The sequence below is a fragment of the Nipponia nippon genome, unplaced genomic scaffold (genome assembly GCF_047370975.1).
Source record: "Nipponia nippon isolate SJK-2023a ecotype South Korea unplaced genomic scaffold, ASM4737097v1 scaffold_25, whole genome shotgun sequence".
NCBI lineage: Eukaryota > Metazoa > Chordata > Aves > Pelecaniformes > Threskiornithidae > Nipponia > Nipponia nippon.
In genome coordinates, this window is record NW_028262342.1 from 115,015 (window position 1) to 133,992 (window position 18,978).

At 57.3% G+C, this 18,978-nt stretch overlaps 1 protein-coding gene across 1 annotated transcript in view; it reads left to right on the forward strand.

Annotated features, from left to right (window-relative positions):
* Window positions 1-18,978, forward strand: part of CACNA1S (calcium voltage-gated channel subunit alpha1 S) — a 53,818-nt gene that overhangs the window by 18,592 nt on the left and 16,248 nt on the right. Inside the window, exons 8-30 of the mRNA XM_087761766.1 lie at window positions 482-630; window positions 1,642-1,723; window positions 2,255-2,415; window positions 3,130-3,355; window positions 3,932-4,139; window positions 4,448-4,568; window positions 5,036-5,150; window positions 5,276-5,369; window positions 6,125-6,194; window positions 6,424-6,556; window positions 6,843-6,972; window positions 7,741-7,800; window positions 8,419-8,525; window positions 8,951-9,038; window positions 9,303-9,410; window positions 10,273-10,325; window positions 10,597-10,743; window positions 11,024-11,225; window positions 11,807-11,965; window positions 12,309-12,419; window positions 12,927-13,010; window positions 16,486-16,542; window positions 18,547-18,675. Of these exons, the coding sequence (XP_087617892.1) occupies window positions 482-630; window positions 1,642-1,723; window positions 2,255-2,415; window positions 3,130-3,355; window positions 3,932-4,139; window positions 4,448-4,568; window positions 5,036-5,150; window positions 5,276-5,369; window positions 6,125-6,194; window positions 6,424-6,556; window positions 6,843-6,972; window positions 7,741-7,800; window positions 8,419-8,525; window positions 8,951-9,038; window positions 9,303-9,410; window positions 10,273-10,325; window positions 10,597-10,743; window positions 11,024-11,225; window positions 11,807-11,965; window positions 12,309-12,419; window positions 12,927-13,010; window positions 16,486-16,542; window positions 18,547-18,675 (2,794 nt within the window). The remainder of the gene's footprint in view (window positions 1-481; window positions 631-1,641; window positions 1,724-2,254; window positions 2,416-3,129; window positions 3,356-3,931; window positions 4,140-4,447; window positions 4,569-5,035; window positions 5,151-5,275; window positions 5,370-6,124; window positions 6,195-6,423; window positions 6,557-6,842; window positions 6,973-7,740; window positions 7,801-8,418; window positions 8,526-8,950; window positions 9,039-9,302; window positions 9,411-10,272; window positions 10,326-10,596; window positions 10,744-11,023; window positions 11,226-11,806; window positions 11,966-12,308; window positions 12,420-12,926; window positions 13,011-16,485; window positions 16,543-18,546; window positions 18,676-18,978) is intronic.

An 18,978-nucleotide genomic window follows, 5' to 3' on the forward strand; every position in this document is an offset into this window, starting at 1 on the left:
GCACTGGCAGACCTGTCTTTTCCATGTTACCATGAAAAAAGTGTCCTGTTTCCTTGCCATGTGATGAGCTCGCCTTTGCCACAGGGAGAGCTCGGGGCAGCTTTCTGCCCCGCAGATGGGTGAGACCCCACTTGCTCTAATCCTTAGCAGGGCTAGAGAACTGCCACAGCCTCTAACTTCCAGTGTTAGTTGGCGTGTCCAACCACAGCATCCTGCAGCAAGGAGCTCCCAAAGAGCAGACAGTGGTGGGGAAGAAACCCTGCCTGCCATCGGGCATCAGGTGATGATCCCCCATGATCTTGCATCATGGAACAGAGACAAGAAAGAGGAAAGTCACCAGAGCAATCTAGTGGTAGCACGAGGTGGTAGGGTATTTCAGGCTTTTATCTTTCGACAAGGACTGGCCTGGCACAGGGCTGTGGTACCTGACCTCCACGCCGTGCCCCTCCTGAGTCTTACTCTGCTGCTTGCCTTGTCCCAGCGAGTTCACCAAAGAGCGTGAGAAGGCCAAGTCGCGGGGCACATTTCAGAAGCTGCGGGAGAAGCAGCAGCTGGAGGAGGATCTGAAGGGCTACATGGACTGGATCACGCATGCGGAGGTCATGGACAGTGACCGGGCCAGGGGAGAAGGTACCAACTCTGCTTGGTCGAAGACCCTTAGCATGAGGGTTGGGTTCTTAACACTGAGCATCCTAGAGAGGCAGGGTGGAGACCTTTGGAGAAGTCACAAAGACTCGTTTTGCTTGAACACCTATGAAACAAAATGCTTTGACTTCTGCAGAACAGTTTCCTTCCTCTTTTTTTTTCTTTCCTGAACCATTTTATTGAATCTGACCCAAACTAGCAATAACTTGGCCCTCATGCTAAATCTCCACTTCAACCCCTGTGTTTAATATTTGCAGACTACTAACAAGGCCTAGGTCTTATTTCACAAAATACATTTGAAATGACCACGAGAATCCGTGAGGAACATGTGCACTTTTGTGGGCAGGGGCAGAGTGCAGGGTTACCAGCACGCACACTAACAGGTGCATGAATTTCTTGCCATTGCTTGACAATTTTGAGGGATTAGAAGTGGCTCAGGGAAGGAGGTGAATATACAGGCACCTGGCCAAAGGCTCAGCAAGGCCTGGGGGGCTCTGCCACTGAGCCGCTGTATCTGCTATGCCACCCTGCCCAGTGAAATAACCTTTGATGCCTCAAGCTGAGCCGATACATGTGTGCAAAGAGCCTTGGGAAATAGTGGGAAAGACAAAACGCCTTGTCCTCACCTGTGGCCAGTGCTCTTACAAACCTCCTGTTGTTCAGCATTTGCTCAGATCACAGCTGACCCTGTTTTCTCTGTGCTGGGAGTGTCTTGCGCTGGGGGAGCCCACATACACGCTGCTGTCTGTTCAGGCTGCCTCTCTGGGTTGCTGCTGCTGTTGCTGCAGTGCGGGTGCTTCTGGTGCCTCCTACTTGGTTTGCACCCGACGCTCAAAACCTTCTGCCCAAACTCTCACTGCTGTCTCCCTGGGATGGTGTGTCTTGATTTCACTTCTGATGGGGAAGCTCGTCCTGATGTGCTCCTGGGAGAGGTTCCCTCCCACACATTCTTCCCAAGGGTTCCAAGGAGAGCCTGGGATGTCATTCCCTCCGTAGGTATGATGCCATCGGATGAAGGAGGGTCAGAGACTGAGAGCTTGTATGAAATTGAGGGCATGAACAAGTGGATTCTCTACTTGTAAGTATGCACTGGTTGAACCATCTGCTGCTCTGCATGTGGGCTTGCACAGTCTCTCCCTTGCTGTCCTGGCTGGGCCAGGCTTTCTTGTCAGCCACCACTTTCCAGGGGAGAGCCAGGGGCTGTGTGCTCAGGAGGAGATGCAAACATTGCAGACAGCAAACAGGGAATTTTGCTCTGGTACTGACAAAAAGCCACTTCAAGGTGAACAACCTCTTCACTTTGGGACCAGGCTCTGAGCATCCTCTTATGGCCCATGCAGCATGTCTTGTGATTTAGGAGCTGGGCGTGTAGCAGCCAGCCAGAGGTGACTGTAGGCCAAAAAGGAGCCAGGAGGTGTTTGTGCGAATGAAGTGCAATGCCTGAGTGAATGCACTGAGTGCCGGGGCAGGGTTATGTTCCTCAGCTCTTTTCAGGGAAGGCCCCTGGAGAAGGGAGCAGGGGTGGCTTTGCTCTGCAGCCTGCAGGCACAGCCCCGAGCTGGGCAGGACCCGCTGGCCAGCCCTGCTGAACCTTTGGCTGTCTCTCCAGCCGTCAGTGGAGGCGTTGGAACCGAATGTTTCGTAGGAAGTGCAGGGATGTGGTGAAGTCCAAGTTCTTCTACTGGCTTGTCATCCTGCTGGTAGCACTGAACACCCTCTCCATCGCCTCTGAGCACCACTTCCAGCCAGAATGGCTGACACTCGTGCAAGGTGAGCAAAGAGACTGAGGGAGAGGGAGGGCCCGGGACACCCCGCTGCCCTGGAGGCATGCGTGAACTCTTGCTGTGCATGCACAGCCACCCTGGCACGGCACAGGAGCTGTTAGACACATGCAGACTTGCTCATGCACACAAGTGTGTGTACACCATCCCCACTGCGCTGTCACACAACTGCACATTGAACATGCATAGTCCATACATGCACAGTGTATATATTCTTAGGGATATGGGTTCGCATGGTGAACACACATAGAGTGCATACATTTACACCTGTACATGCATAGCACACACAAACACTTTGCATGCATTCATGCAGTACAGCCACACACATTTATGCATGCAGTCACACTATCTGCACCCCTACACAGGCAAACACCCACGTTCACACGGAGTACAGCTATGCGCACATGTACACCGCTCAGCCACAGGTACACACACACGCACAGCCCGGTACACATGCACGCACTGCATGGACTCACACGCACAGTACAGCTGCACTGACACATGAAAGTGCATAGTTGCACATCACCCTTCTCATCTTCCTCTCCTGTGTGCTCCCTGAAAAACAGCATTTGCTGCAGCTGCAGCTCAGGGCTCAGTGGCGGGCAGAGAAGGGAGGTGAGCGGCACTGCGCTTCTTCCCTTCCTGCTGTGCCATGCTGAGATGAAGAGGTCCATGCTCTGATGGGCTGGATCTCCTGCCCCAGACAATGCCAACCGGGTGCTGCTAGCCCTCTTTGTGGCTGAGATGCTGCTGAAGATGTACGCGCTGGGCCTGCGCCAGTACTTCATGTCACTCTTCAACCGTTTCGACTGCTTCGTGGTGTGCGCGGGGATCTTGGAGACCATCCTGGTGGAGCTTGGCACCTTGTCACCCCTGGGCATCTCTGTGCTGCGTTGCATCCGTCTCCTCCGCATCTTCAAGATCACCAGGTTGGGGAGGGAGCTCTGTGGGTGTTGGGGGCTCGCGGTCCCCAGGCATCACGGGCGTTGTCCCTGGGGAGGGCTGCAGCATAAGTGGAGCTGGTAGCTCCTAGATGGAGGAACAAGGCCAAGGTGGGGATTTCTGTCTCCAGGATATGGTCTGGGAGTGGCAAGGAGGACAGAGCAGGGCTCGCTGGAAGTCTCCTGGGGTCCCTCTCTCTCTCTGGGTTCTGGGGCTTTGTAAATGGGGTTGCTGTGGGCCAGGACTCCTGACTTCTCTTTCTGGCACCAACCCGCTGTGTGCTCATCCCCCTTCCCCATCCTGCCTGCTGGTGCCCTGTGCAGGCAGCAGGGCATCTTGCCTGTCACACCACGCCTGGAGCTTTATTTCCATCTCCTGGGGCCTGGCTGGAGCAGTCCCAGTGCCCAGCCTGTGAGTGGTGCTGGTTCAGAGCCCCCCTTGCTGGGCTGCCGGCACATCCCCCTGGGCCAACCAGTCTGTTCCCTGCGCCTACCTACCTGGTCCTGCCCACAGCCTTCCCCACTCCTTCACCTCCCACACACTCCTGTCTCTCCTCTCCCCAGGTACTGGACATCGCTGAGCAACCTGGTGGCCTCCCTGCTCAACTCGGTCCGCTCCATTGCCTCTCTGCTCCTCCTCCTCTTCCTCTTCATCATTGTTTTTGCACTGCTGGGCATGCAGCTCTTTGGGGGCAAGTTTGACTTCGAGGACATGGAAGTGCGGCGCAGCACATTCGACAACTTCCCCCAGGCCCTCATCAGTGTCTTCCAGGTACGGGGCTGTGGGAGGTGCAGCAGGGCGCTGGAGGAGTCTTGCCTGGGCCATGGGTCTCCTGGCAAGAGCTGGGGCTCAGAGAGATGTGCGTTCGTGGGAGGTGATGTGGCTTTGAGGGAGGAGCAGGGACATGCAATTGGGGTCATGAGCAGTAGTGCAGGTTCAGGGCTGGAGCAGGGAGGTGGGGTTTGGCCATGGGGCTTTAGGGGCTGTGAGGGTTCGGGTCTGGAGCCAGGAGGGCAGGATCGAGCTGTGGGGTTCTGCCACACTCTGCTCTTAAGTCCCTATTTCTGCTCTGCTCCCAGATCCTGACCGGAGAGGACTGGAATTCAATCATGTACGATGGGATCATGGCCTATGGGGGCCCATCCTTTCCCGGCATGCTGGTCTGCATCTACTTCATCATCCTCTTCGTTTGTGGGAACTGTATCCTCTGCCTAAGCCAGGCCCAGGCTCCCTGTACCCAGCCCCATAGCATCAGCTATACAGGACTGTGGAGGGGGGGAAGGGAGGGCTTCCTTAAGCTTTTCAGTTCTGAACAGCAGTGTGACAAACCACAGGCTTCAGGGCTTGCATTGGTGGTGGCTAAGGTCTGGAGTCTGGAGGAAAGCACGGCATGGGGCAGGTTTGGATGACCGGCAGGCGTGGATTCAGCCATCAGTCAATGCAGTATCAGGACTGAGCTAGGCAGACTGAGCTAAGGCAGAGAGAGGGCAGCCAGCCCAGAGCTCAGTACTCACAAGCATGGGTGCAGGGTTAGGCATCACAAGCCAGGGTTGTCTCAAGGACTCAACTCCAGGAAGGTTTCTCAGGGCACCCTGGAGACCATGGGCAGCTCTGGCCACATCCTCCAAACGCGAACCAAGTTAATATCTTTAGCGCTGTCCCTCCAGATATCCTCCTCAATGTCTTCCTGGCCATCGCGGTTGATAACCTGGCCGAGGCTGAGAGCCTGACCTTAGCCCAGAAGGCCAAAGCAGAGGAACGCAAGCGGCGGAAGATGTCCAGGTGAGTGCTGCAGTCCCTGGCAGTGGGAGCTCCCAAATCAGGTGCTTTGGTGTGAGGGGACAGAACAGCATCACCCCTGCCCCTGCCCAGAGTTCAGTTCCTGCTCTCCCCTCCTTTCCACTCAGGGGTTACCCAGAGAAGTCTGAAGATGAGAAGCAGATGCTGGCAAAGAAGCTTGAGCAGAAAGCGAAGGGAGAAGGGATTCCCACAACAGCCAAGGTCAGTGCTGGTGGGGCTGGGCCTCGGGGAGCTCCTGGTGAGAGACCAGGCTCCTCCTGCCACCAGCCAGGACTGACAAAGGCTTGGAGCCAGCCTGGCTCTGGACTCTTCTGGGCCAGAATCGCTCCTCGCCTTAGCAGCCTCTGGTGATGGGGGCTCTCTGGGCCCAGGCAGCACATGTTGCCTGGTGAAACAGGTCCATTGCTGGGGATCCTTTTCCTCTGATTCATTTCCTTGGCCACAGCCAGTTGTCAGTGGTTGAGATGGGCTGGTGCACACCACCTCTCAGCAGCATCCCAGACCTCCTTTATGTCCACACCAGCACCCCTTGTATTCAAAACCCTCTATTCAACCGTGCTGACTGTGTGCCAAGCTGCCTTTTATAAGCATCTGGCCAGCAGCTACTTCCCTATCCAGTTTCCAGAGATGCCCCATGGGAACTCACCCAGGAGTCATCCCATGTCTTATTCCGCCCCTGCTATAGATGCATGGCCCCAGGTTCTTGCCCAGCACACATTCCCCTGTCCCATCCTCTCGGTATTGCTCAGGTTGCAGCACCCCTGAGGTGTTTCTCCTCACCCTGCTCCATCCTGGGCCAGGACTCCATGAGCTCAGTGCTGTATGGGCCAAATGCAGAGACACTGCTTGTCCCACATGGCTTCCAAGATGATAGGGTCTGGCCAACATGCAACATTTGGCAGCAATACTGGCACACGCAGCTGCATGTCCTCCTCTCTGTCTCTCCCTTGTTTCAGTTAAAAGTGGACGAATTTGAATCCAATGTCAATGAGATCAAAGACCCCTACCCTTCTGCAGACTTCCCAGGTAAGACTTGTCCCTGGCAGGGCAGCAGGAAAGCTGGGGAAGCACTGCAGAGGGATGGTGCTGGAACCCAGGCGGTGTGAGGAGCAAAGGATGTGGTGGCCAGCCTCGGGGTACTGAGGTCCTTCTGGCACAGATGCCAAATCAGGACCAGAGGATTGTCCATAAGGTCACATTCCTTCTCCCTCTCTGGGTCATTCTTTCCTTTTCCCTCCTCATGGCCACCCTGCAGGTGACGATGAGGAAGATGAGCCTGAAATCCCCCTGAGTCCTCGGCCACGTCCCCTCGCAGAGCTACAGCTGAAAGAGAAGGCAGTGCCCATGCCTGAAGCCAGCTCCTTCTTCATCTTCAGCCCAACCAACAAGTAGGCACTGACCCTTCTCCCTGCCTTGTGGAGCCAGGCCTGGCCCGGGTACCTCTGGCACTGACCCTTCCCGGTGAGGTCCTACTTGTGCATAACAGCCAGCTCTGAAGGGAGCCAGCTCACTGGGAAAAGTCTGCTCTGTGGAAGGGCTGGCACAGACATCCCTTCATGCCTAGGGCCTTCCTGTCCTCAAAGTTTAGCCATAACCCTCTTCCAGGCTACCATGGTCCTGTCTGATGTTGCTCTGGCCCCTCGCAGCAGCTCATGCCATTTCTGTCCCTGGCAGGTTTCGGATGCTGTGCCACAGAATTGTCAATGCCACCTGGTTCACCAACTTCATCCTGCTCTTCATTCTGCTCAGCAGCATCTCGCTGGCAGCCGAGGATCCCATCCGGGCCGAGTCCTTCCGCAACCAGGTACCCGTGTAGCTGTGGAGGGTTGGGATGGGTAGGGGAGACCTCATGGATCCCCCAGCTCCCCAGGAAGCGGAGACCTGCTTGCCAGATGTCATGCCTGGGCTGGTAGCTGTGATTTCATCCCTGCCTCTGGGAGGGCAATACACTCTGGGAGGAGAGGCTGGGTGTGTTTTCCATTCAGGGCACAGCTGGGACCAGTTTTTACCGCTCCATGTCTCAGTTTACATCTGGGTGAAGAGATCCACCTGACGGGGTGTGTGAGATTACCCTGGTTCGAGGCTGTGGTGGCTTATTGGGCATAGAGACATCCTGTGAGGTGGCAAACTGGACGACTGGTGCGTGCAGCACCGTGAAATGCTGCTGGCATGGAGCAGTGGTAGCCACAGGTCTAGCCACATGAGGCACAAATGGGTCTGCACCCATGCAGTGTCTGGCAAGGACTGAAGGTCTGACACGAGATTGCTTCCCAGGGCACACAGTGCTTTTGGGGATCAGATGGTTTCGGGTGAATCAGGTCAAGCCTCACTCACTTGGAAATTGAGAGCTTGGTCCCAGGCTGCAGGCGGGACCACGCACTGGGGAAAATCAGCAAAGCTGAGGGAAGTTCAGGAGTCTCCTTGGCGCTGGGTGTAGCAGGCTCCATTGAGCTAGATGGGCTCCCCAGGCCACAGAGTGCAGGGCAAAACCACAGTGCCAGGGTGTCTGAACACACTGGAGCATTTCCCAGGTCACCCAAATCTCATCCAGTTCTGGTGCTTCTGTCCCCAGATTCTTGGATACTTTGACATTGGTTTCACCTCTGTCTTCACAGTCGAAATCGTCTTGAAGGTGAGTCCCTCTGCCCCATGGTCCTGGCCATGCGCATGACCCAGTGCATGGGTCTAGACTGTTCTGGCCATGGGCATTCATGCTCTTTGGGCACAAGCTTGAGGTCCCAGCAAGGAGAAGCTGCTGCTGAGCCTCATGTCCCCAGAGTTCATGCAGTCTAGGTGGTGTGTGACCTGCCCCAGAGGCCATGTTTCCCCTCCGGTGAGGTCAGGCAGCCGAGTCAGCTGTGCTGTGACAGACGGGCCATGGCACCAGCATTTTCATTCTGACATGCCCTTAAGAAAGACTTTGAGAAAGAGAAAGCAATGGAAATCTGTGGAGTAAACCAGTAATTCAATAAGCTGCTGCATGTTGCTCCCACTCCAAGTCTCTTTACTCTTCTCCTCTTTAATTTGCTGAATGACTGGGACGTGTTTTGTCTCCAGCCAGTACAGTACAGAGGATTTCCAACTGAAGTCAGCTTCCTGCCTGGCTGCAGAGGTAGAGGTCTGAGCAGGATAGGCTCCCCAGGCCATGGAGCTGTGAGAAGCCCCTCATGCCTTGTCCGCCCCAGGGCTGTGGAGGGACCATGCCCCCGAGCCCTGCCTGGCCTCTCTCCTAACTCCTCCTGCTCCCCAGATGACAGCCTACGGTGCTTTCCTGCACAAAGGCTCCTTCTGCAGGAACTCTTTCAATATCCTCGACTTGCTGGTGGTCGCCGTCTCCCTCATCTCCATGGGAATCGAGTAAGCACCTCCACGCTTCGCGGGGTGGGCCCTGGTCTGTTTAGCCTGGCAGGGCAGCTGGGGTGCTGCAGCTCTCTGCGCTGGATGGCGAAGGAGTAACCAGCCCAAGGGCTGGGCATTAGCCCGTGTGTCCATAAAGTCATGCTTAGGGGCACAGGGCACGGACAACTGGGAGGCAGGGAGGCAAACTCCTTGAGTGTCGAAGGTGAATATCTGGGTAGGAATTCAGTTTGGAGCTGCTTTCTCTAGCTGCCAGTGTCCCTTGGCCTTATGTGGGGTGATGGCTGAGTGACATCAGCATGTCTCTGCCATCCCTTGCCCCTCACCCCTGGTCCCAGCCTGGCCTCCATGGCTGCTTGGGGGGGTTGTGCCAGGCTGGCCTGGGCAGGGGAATCTCCCCATCTCAGCTCTGCCTTCCTCCTCAGGTCCAGTGCCATCTCAGTGGTGAAGATCCTGAGGGTGCTGAGGGTGCTGAGGCCTCTGCGAGCCATTAACAGGGCAAAGGGGCTGAAGGTAAGAGGGAGGCTGGGGCTGGAGGTCCTTGGCCCATGGGAGTCCTCACGGGAGGTTATGTGGCAGGCATCATGCCCAGTGGGGTTTGCGGGGCCAGAAACCCAATTCCCATTCCCCATCCGTGGAAGGGGTCTGCCCCATCCCACTGCTCTCAGCAGGCTCCCGCTCTTCCTGGGGTCCATCGCTGCAGTGAGAGGGTGTGGGACATGCAGCAGGGGCTTGCCCCAGGCATGCTCACGTGTGCGCTGTCCTCAACCTCTGCAGCACGTGGTCCAGTGTGTGTTCGTGGCCATCAAGACTATCGGTAACATTGTGGTCGTCACGACATTGCTGCAGTTCATGTTTGCCTGCATCGGGGTCCAGCTCTTCAAGGTGAGAGGTGTCTCAGATGGGCAGGAGAGACGTTCTGCTCAGACACGTCCTGGACAGGCTCTTCTAGTCATAGCCCTTGGGGATGGTGTCTCCCAGTGTTGAGGTCAGCACGGGCCATACTCTGTGCTCTGCAAGAAGACCTGCCTGCACCAGACCTCCCGGCAGAAGAGCCTGCAGTGGGAGGAGGGCAGGAAACACTAGGATATGGTCAGGTCCAGACAGCACATGTAAAGGGACCAGCTGCCTCGCCCCACTTTGTGCCTCAGTTTCCCCTTTCTAAGGCAGCAAGTGCTGCTGACTTCCTCTGCACTTTGGATGCAAAGTGTTTCCTTTTTCACACCACCACCCTTGCTCTCTGGGCCTTGGCTACTCCAAGGCAGAGTTGGCCCTGGCTGAGCTCAACTTTGTTCTAATAATTGAGCTTAAATTCCCAGCCGACATGGGGAGAGCTTTCAGGACACGCTGCAGACTGAGCAGACCTGTCAGCGTACCTTAACTTTTAGTTAATTATATGGTTACTGTTTTCTTCCCTATTTTCCAAATAGTTGGCTCCCAGATAGGATGAACTGGATAGATAGGTCTCAGCTCAGGGCCCTGGAAGATTTGTTCCCATCGCTAGGCAATGTTTACTTGTCTCAGCCTGGGACTGACCCCAAGGTCTGCCATGGCTCCTGAGACAGCCTGTGAACTGGGTTGCGTTGGCATGCGGAGTGGGGAAGCCAGTGGTGGTGTGAGGCAGGGGCCAGAGTCAGCACGGAGGCAGGGTGGGGACTGACCGTGGGCTGGGAAAAAGTCGAAACTCCCCAGGGCTTCTGAAGTCTCAGCAAAATCATTAGCCTCTTCTGATCTCCATTAAATGCAGGGCAAGTTCTATAGATGCACAGATCCATCCAAGATGACGGAGAAGGAGTGCAGGTAAGAGCTCCCTGCAGCTCAGCCCCAGCAGGGCAGTGGCCAGGGATGGGAAGGGGGTGTGTGGCGGAGGCCACTTGTGTTCCTGCGTGGGGATGTTGAATCCAAAAAGTAGGGCTGGGGTCTCGTGCTGTTCTCCCTCACCCTGGGGTAAATCAGAAACAAGCACAGGGCTATCCTCCCCTCCCAGGGACCAAAGAGCCCTGGGCCAGCACCGCAGCGGGTGGGCTGAAGGGAGCCCTGCCCGGTGAGCACCGCATTCCTTCTGCTGCAGGGGTTATTTCATCAACTACGTGGACGGGGACCCCACACAGATTCAGCTACAGGAGCGTGTCTGGTTGCACAGCAACTTCCACTTCGACAACGTCTTCTCAGCCATGATGTCGCTTTTCACTGTCTCCACCTTCGAGGGCTGGCCAGAGTGAGTTTGGCTGCACGTGGGGCCTGCCGAGGGTGGGTCTGTGCTGGGAGCAGGTCACTGCCGCAAGCCTTTACTGTGGTAAAGAAAGAAGAGCTGCCCAGGCTGAGGAGCAGGGCTAGTCATCCTGGCAGTGGCTGTGGAGCTGACAAGGTTGTCCCAGCAGCCCTGTTCCACCGTTTTTGGATTTGGGATGTCCTCAGAGCTCTTCGTAACCTTCAAGAGGAGGGATGGTATTTCCCACCTAATTAGGATCTCTGTTGCCTCGCTTTCCCTCCTGTAGGCTGCTATACATGGCCATTGACACTAATGCTGAGGATACAGGCCCTATCTACAACTACCGGGTGGAGATTGCAATGTTCTTCATCATCTACATCATCCTCATTGCCTTCTTCATGATGAATATCTTTGTGGGCTTTGTCATTGTCACCTTCCAGGAGCAGGGGGAGAGCGAGTACAAGAACTGTGAGCTGGACAAGAACCAGGTAATGGGACTGCTGGGACAGGGCAAGGTGGACCAGCCCTGGTTCTGGCACTGCTGGGGCTGGCTGATTTGGATCAGCCCTTAGCGCTGGCACTGCTGGTGCAGATGAGTTGAACCTGCCCCAGGTCTGTTCGCTGCCGGGGCCAGGTCAGCTGGACCCACGCCTGGCACAATGCAAACCTTCCAAGGCTTCCAAAACTCAGTGCCCCCTTCACCTCTGGTTTGTGATGTCTTCAGGCTGCTCTTGGCCAGTCCTGAGAGACCCTGGGAACGTGCTGTGATAACGAGGCAGGCTCAGGACTGGAGGGGTCAGTACAAGGGCAGCATGGCAATCTTTGGAGGCAAGCGGTGGCTTTGGAAACTTGGTCCTGTGTGGGTGTTCTGGGGGTGTATTTGCAGAAAGCATAGCAGATACTTGAACCATCGCTGTCCGTGGCCCATGTCGCTGGGCTGAGAGAGAAGGGGGGATCCAACTTGTGTCTGTGGGGATGTGCAGTGCTGCTGGTGGCGCTGGGTCTGTGCCTGTGCCCCAGCACTGCCCTGTGCCCCTCTGTGGGATCACACCTGCCCTCCTCTCCCCAGCGCCAGTGTGTGCAGTATGCGCTGAAGGCTCGCCCGCTGCGGCGCTACATCCCCAAGAACCCCTACCAGTACCAGATCTGGTATGTGGTCACCTCCTCCTACTTCGAGTACCTCATGTTCTTCCTGATCCTGCTGAACACCATCTGCCTGGGCATGCAGGTAAGGGGCACCGTGCCCACCATGGGTGGTGGAGGGGTGTCCACGGCAGTGGATGGGCTAGCTCAGCCCTGCCACCTCCCAGAGAGCTTCTGGGGAGGAGGTCTTTTCTACACAGCAAAGCTCATGGTGTGTGCTCAGCACCCCTGGCAACAGGGGCAAAGTGGGATGGGTTCGATGTGGGGACCCCAGAGAAGGGTCTGCAGGGGGGAAATTTGCTTTCTGCTGACCATTTCTGAGCCATAGGTCTGTGGGAGGGGTGTCTGCATCCAGCACACACCTCTGAGCCCTCAGCGGAGGCTGGGCCTGCTGTGGGCTAACATGGCTCCTGCTGCCTTCTCCTCAGCATTACAACCAGTCTGCAGAAATGAACCACATCTCAGACATCCTCAATGTGGCCTTCACCGTCCTCTTCACCCTGGAGATGGTCCTCAAGCTCATGGCCTTTAAAGCCAAGGTGAGAGGAGGACATGGTCCAGAGGACAGGAGAGGGCCTCAGGCCAGGCCAGGGGGGTCCATTTACCCTGCATGTGGCATCTCTCCAGTCCTGCAAGCCAGGCCTGCAACCCCAGAGAACTTCTCCTTGTGAGATCCTTGGGGACCCCCATGTGCAGGACCTGTGAGTCTCTGGAAGGACTACTGTTTGTCACGGCTACACTTACTAGCCAAACCCAACCCAATCCAGCCAGCCGTTGCTCCTGTCTTCAGGGTCATCTGTCACTGGTGGGGTCATAGCTCTAGCCACCTTGATCCACCCTCCTCAGTTCATACCATTGCAAGACAGGACCAAACAATTGACCAGAGGGTACAAGGTCCAACCACCATTCCTTTTTCTGCCTCTCCCTGAGGTGCCAGAGGTCACTGGTGATCCTTCTGGCACTCCTTCCTCTAGGCTCCCACATCTGTCTCCTCCTTGACTTAACCCTTGGATGTTCACACCTCTTCTTTGGCTCTTCCCTGGCAGGGCTACTTCGGGGACCCCTGGAACGTCTTCGACTTCCTCATAGTGATTGGCAGCATCATTGACGTCATCCTCAGCGAGATTGACGTAAGTGTCAGGCTGCTCGGGCACGAGGGTGTCCCTGCAGAGCACTGCTGCTGGCAGCCACCTGAGGCTGTGCGGCAGCGCCTGCCCTGGGGCAAGGCAGGGGTGCCGGTGTGGTGGCCAGCTCCGCAGCGTGTTGATGTCCTCTCCTCTCTCCCTGCTCTGCTTGGTTCTGAGGAGGGATGAGCCAGGATCAGCCCATGGCATGAGTGTGTGGAGATCACAGCCGTGGCCCTGTGGACCTTAAAGCACATAGGGGACCATCCCCAGCCAGCTGACGTGTCATACTGTCCCCTCCCCTCCCTTCCCCGGAATCTGTAGGCACTGGGATCTTATGGAAAACAGTCTACTCTCTCAGGACTGGACCATGAGCACAGGACGCGTGCCAGCCCCTGCCCCACTCACCCTGCCTGTCTTCCCCATGCGCGCGCCTGGACAGGCAGTCACCCATGCGTCCAACCTCAGATCAGTGCAGGTGGAAGGAAAAAGAGTTCCCACAGCTCCCTGTACCCACAGGACGCTGCTGTCCCATGCCAGGGGAGGATCAGACACATCAGATTTCAAGGCATTTGCTTTGTGTGTGTCCGTTTGTACAGTGATCCGTGCACATACACATACTGACTGTATATGTGTGCATGTGTATACTCTATACACTATTTCAGAAGCTCTACACCGTATAAACCGCATGGCTCTGTGGCTGCAGGCAGTGGCTATATGGTAAGCACTCTAGGAGCATTTTCAGAGCAGTGCTAGGAAGCCAGCATGCTGCTGCCTTTCATAGCACTGGGACATCCACACTCCATGTCTAGCACTGAAAATGCCCCTGTGCACCGGGAGGTCATGTGCTGCATTTAGCAGATCTGATGGTAACTCTAGAAGCAGCTGTAGGATTGCGTAGGTTAGAGACTAACCCTCTCTAGTGACTTCACATGCCTTCTGCTCTCGGGAGCAGGGCTTGCCAGCTCTGGTGCACCACAGGGCTGTATCTGGCAGAGCTGCTGCCACTGCCACCCCTACGCAGGGTGACCTTCAGCCCTTCTCTGTGCTGGGGAGGAGACGGTGTTCAGGGGCACTTGGTGGCAGTCACCTTCTTCTCTGGATGGTGATCCAGGCCTCACAGAGCTGGGATGAGCAAAACCATCCACCTTCCTCCCGTGTGACAGCAACATGCTCCCTGCACAGCCCTGCACATTGACACTGCCATCCTCTGAGCCTCTGGGCTTCTCAGCCTTGATGAGCTCCCAGATTTCATGCCAGGGCCAGTAGCTTTCATCTGTCACCGGGTCCTCCAGGACCCCATCCTTGCCCCCCCAGCTCTCTGCACCTGTGACCTGGTTTCCCATTGCCTGTAGGGTATCATTTCCTAGTGCACTACCTCCTTCCCCATCCTGTTGACACTCAGAAATGAAGTTCAAAGGGTGCTCAAGGCCCTGCGCTGGGCAGAGATTTTCAGCCCCTGTGGAGCAAGAGACCAGGTCAGTTGGCACAGATGCCACAGATGTGCTCAGCCATGGATCTGTGGGGATGCCCAGGGACACAGATCACGGGCACCCCGAGGAGTCCGGTGCCCTGGCTGGGCTGGCAGGGACTGCCCCAGGTGCTGTGCTCTGTGTGCCACAACACTGTTGGCAGTGGCAGGGCTGTGAAGAAAGCCAGGGAGGATTTCAAGAATGGTCCTATATGGCCTGAGCTTCTCTGGTCCTCTCCCCCAGGTCTGGGTGCTGGGGCACTAAGAGCGCTGATCTCCCTTCCCCGTCCTCCAAGCTCTTCGGGGACCTCCGTCACAGGCAGTCCTGCTCTAGCAGGTCTCATGCTCCTGTGACCATCTGTGTCCCCTCCTGAGAGCAGAGCCCCTCACGGCTGCCCCACCCTTCCTCCATCTGCTTTCTTCTCCATCCAGCCCACATCTCTCCAAGCATCGCCAAGCTTTTCCCAGCCATCTGGTGATGTGTGGGGGGATTAGGAGGCAGAGGGGCAACCTCGCTTCCCCTTCTGGTAAGTCTCCTCCCTGCTGAGAGATCAGGGCAAGGTGGGGCTGTTACCTCTGGTCCCCAGGAGCTGTTTCCAACCACTGCACCCACCATAGATCACCTTGCTGGTGCAGGCAGACCTTGGGGGCTGCAGTGTTTTCAGGAGGGTGGCCTTCATGAAACAAGCCTGCACTGCGATGCAGGGGTGGTGGGTGACACCTCGCAGCAGACGAGCCATTCCTGGTGGCACCCAGGCATGCGACTCTGGTTTGCAAAGTCTGTCCTCTCCTCCTCTCTCTTTCCATTCTGCCTCTTTTCTCCTCCCTCATGTCTCTGTGTGTGGCTGTCAGGGTGAGGCGGTGGGGAGGGTTGTGCTGTCAGGAGCCCTCTGCTAGCCACCACAGCCAGATCCTCACGGCTGTTCAATCATCGCGTTCCCCCAGATCCCAGGGGGTATTGAGGGGTCTGGGGCAAGAGGGAAGTAGGGGTGGGGGCCCCTCTGGCAGTGCTACCCCAGGCTCTGAAGTGTCGGGGGCTGGCAGTGTCCACACTGCTGTGTCGCTCCTGCCGTGCCTGCCCTGGAAGCTCAGCCCCTTTGCAAGGGCCGACCCTCCCAGCCTACCCAAAGCCTCCTGCGATCGCTGGCTGGGCCCCCAGAATGAGCCTGGTATGTGCAGGGGGCACTGGGGCTGGGCCACCCCACAGGGTCAGGTGTTGGTGTCTGTGCTGGGAGAGGGGTCCCCCTGCCCCAGAGTACCCCGGGCTCTCCGCAGAGAGGAGTGTGTCTCCAGCTATCTTCGAGGAGCCTCAAGGATTTGTGTGCATGTGTGTGTGAGCACTCCTCTGTGTGTGACTGCGTGTGCCCTGGGTGGGCTGATGTGCATGCAGAGCAGCAGCTCCTGCCTCTCAGTTAGTGGGTGAATGGTGCTGGGCAGTGGTTTGCCTCCTACTGACACATGGGACTACCAGTCTTGGTGCTCACTCCCAGCAAACCTGCACTGGTTTTGTCTTGGTGTCCAAGCGGCCGTGCTGAGAGCAGCCCAGCTTGCTGTGGAGGAGCCATGGGTTGGCTTGAGATGGTCAGTTTGCCTCCAGATCCCGCCTGCCACAGCCCTGGGCCTGACCTGGGGGTGTCCATGGGAGGCAGCAAAATTACATAGTCCTGAGCTTCGGTCCAAATTTCCTGGCCCGTACACCCCTGCCCCAGACATACCTGTCACAGCAGGTGAGATGCAGTGGGGCACAGTGGGGTAAGTCCCTCCTGATCAGTGTGTTTCCCTGGCCGTCCATCTGCTGCCTCTGCCCCTCAAAAGTCATGTTGCCTTGTCCATGAGCCCGAGTGACGGCGGGTCTCTGCCTGTCCTTCCCTTATGCGCCTCTCTCAGCCACCTCCTCTTGTCCCCAGCTTCCATCTTACTCTTTCTTCTGTGTCTGTGTCTTTGTCTTCTGCATCCCTCCATCCCATTCCTGCCTCACTTCTCCTGCTGACTCTCTTGTTCTCTTGACAGACTGTTCTTGCATCCAGTGGCGGATTGTACTGCCTTGGCGGAGGCTGTGATAGCATTGTAAATATCAGCTGCATGTGCTTGCGGTGCGCCCCTCTCCCCTTCGCTGCCCATGGCCGTGCCAGCGTGCCTGTGGTGGTGTTTGCATGTGTCCTGCATGTCATTAAGACACACCAGACCCAGCTGCTCTCTCTGGGGTGTAGCTCTCCTCTTGCTGAGAAGGACTTGGGGCCAGACACCCCCCCCACAGACACCTCTTCCCACCCTGAGATGTGCTGGGCTGTTCCCCAGCCCTCCTGGGTCCGTCTGCGTGCCCAGCCCTGCCCTCCACCATCCCTGGCCCTGGCACTGCCATATCTGACCCAAACAGAGTATCTAGCAAAGGTGTCCCTGGTTGTTGAGGACAGAACGCTTGGCCTTGGTTCATCTGACCGTCGCCCTGTCTGTGTAAGGCCTGAAGGGATTTGCCTGCACGAATGCAGCCTCTGACACTGTTAGCCAGAAGAAAGGTTAGAGGGGCGGCTCTTGCACCGTGCCTTCCCCCAGGGAGCTGGCTGTGTCCCGTGGCTGCTGGCCTGATGTGCTGGGGGGCTGAGTGGGCCAAGCCCTGTGCTGGTGGCCGAGACGAGCATGGGGGTGCAGTGGGGTGGGGATGCCCTGGGTTGGCCCATAGGAGCTCCCCTAGGAGCTCTGAAAATGGGGAGAGGCTGGCTGCAGGGTCCCACATGCTGGAGCCTCATCCCAGGGGTCCCAGGGGTCCCAGGGGTCCCAGGGGTCCCAGGGCCCTGGTGCTGGGAACTGCAGAGGGCAAGCTGGCCTTCGCTGGGCACTGCCCAGGTCCGGACGGTGGGGACATGGTGCACTGGAGCTGATGAGATGTTACTGAGCCCCGTGCTCACTGGGCAGGTGCTAGGCACTAGGAGAGCGAAAGGCAGAAGAAAGAGGGGTGGGGAGAGGAGATGGTGTTTTGCAGTGCAGCCCTGGGAACTCAGAAATGCCAGACTGGGGAAGTGGAGCCGCCGGGAGGGGTGTTTACAGCTGGGTTTTGTTGCCCTGAAATAGCTGGGAGTGGGTGGGCTGGATGATGGGAGTGAGGGGGATCCAGTGGCAGCAGTAAAGCTCTGGGAGGCCAAGGGGGCAGTGGGAAAGGCATCCCAGGCGGTGATGGAGTCAGGATGGACAGTGCCTGGTGGAGGCCAGGAGGGTTTGCTCATGGTTCCTGGTGGAGAGGCTGGGCCTGGGGCTGTGCCATGCCAGAACAACCAAGCCACCAGCATTTCCAACAACCAATGTCCCAGGTGCTCCCAGACGAAACCTGGCCCTTTGAACCCAGCAGCTGTGCCTGCTGGCTCCCCTCCCGCCTGCCCATTCTGCCCTGTTCGCCCCTCCAAGGGGGGTCCGCAGCCACCCCAGGGGAGTAGGCATCACTGCAGGTAGGGGTGGCACTGGGCAGCACCCCCGAGAGCTGCCCTGCCTTCAGTCCCTCCTTTGGTCCATGAAAGCCCTGCTGGGACATTCTCAAACCAACCTTTCTGTGCTTAAACAGCCGTCATTAACCCTTCGTGTGCCTGGTGCTTGGCCTACAGCTCACCTTACAAATAGGCCCCGAGGTGGGAGCGTCCCATATGGTACGTGCTGGGCAAGAGCCTGGAGGGACCTGAGTCTGTCCTTGGGTGGCCCTTTCTGGTGTGCAGTGAACAGCACAGCTCTCCCAGCCCATGTTACAGCATGCCTTTCTCCCTGTGGCGTCCCATCCCCCTGGCTAACGGGATTGCTCTCATACCCATAACCAGGAGTCCCTGAGCAGCGTGAGGTGGGGGGCAGAGATGTGAGGCAATGGGGCTGGGGAGATGAGCTCATTGGGAAGGCTGGAGGGAAAGTGCCAGCACGTCTCCTTTGCAGTCTGGTCCTCCATGCAGGCAAGGGCTGTGGGGACCGTGACTGGTGCCTGGGGGGGAAATCTTGTTCCCTCCCCTTCCCCCCCCAGGACCTGGACCCCCCCTTGTCTGCCTGGAGGCATCAGCACCTCCAAGCTGCCCTCCAAGTGTTGTGCTCTGCCTGCAGGACTCCGATGACAACTCCCGCGTCTCCATCACTTTCTTCCGATTGTTCCGGGTGATGCGGCTGGTGAAGCTGCTAAGCCGGGGGGAAGGTGTCAGAACCCTCCTGTGGACCTTCATCAAGTCCTTCCAGGTATGTGAGGAGCAGGTATGCTCCCCTCCCAGACAAGCACATGCCCTGGGCTGGCAGCGAGCTCTGATCCTCAGGCCAGCTGGGCGAACAGTCTGTCCTCACCAGACAGAGGAGGAAAGCTCCAGTGCTGGCAAGCTGCTGGCCTCAGGTTGGACCAGGGGCTTGTGCTGTGTAGGAGAACATTGCCTGTATGGGTGGGAAGATAGGGGGATCTCCCTGGCTGACACCACCGTGTCAGAGCCTGCAACACCGCTGGGCTGAGCAAGCCCATCAGCCCTGGTCCCAGCAAGGCTGGGCTCTGCA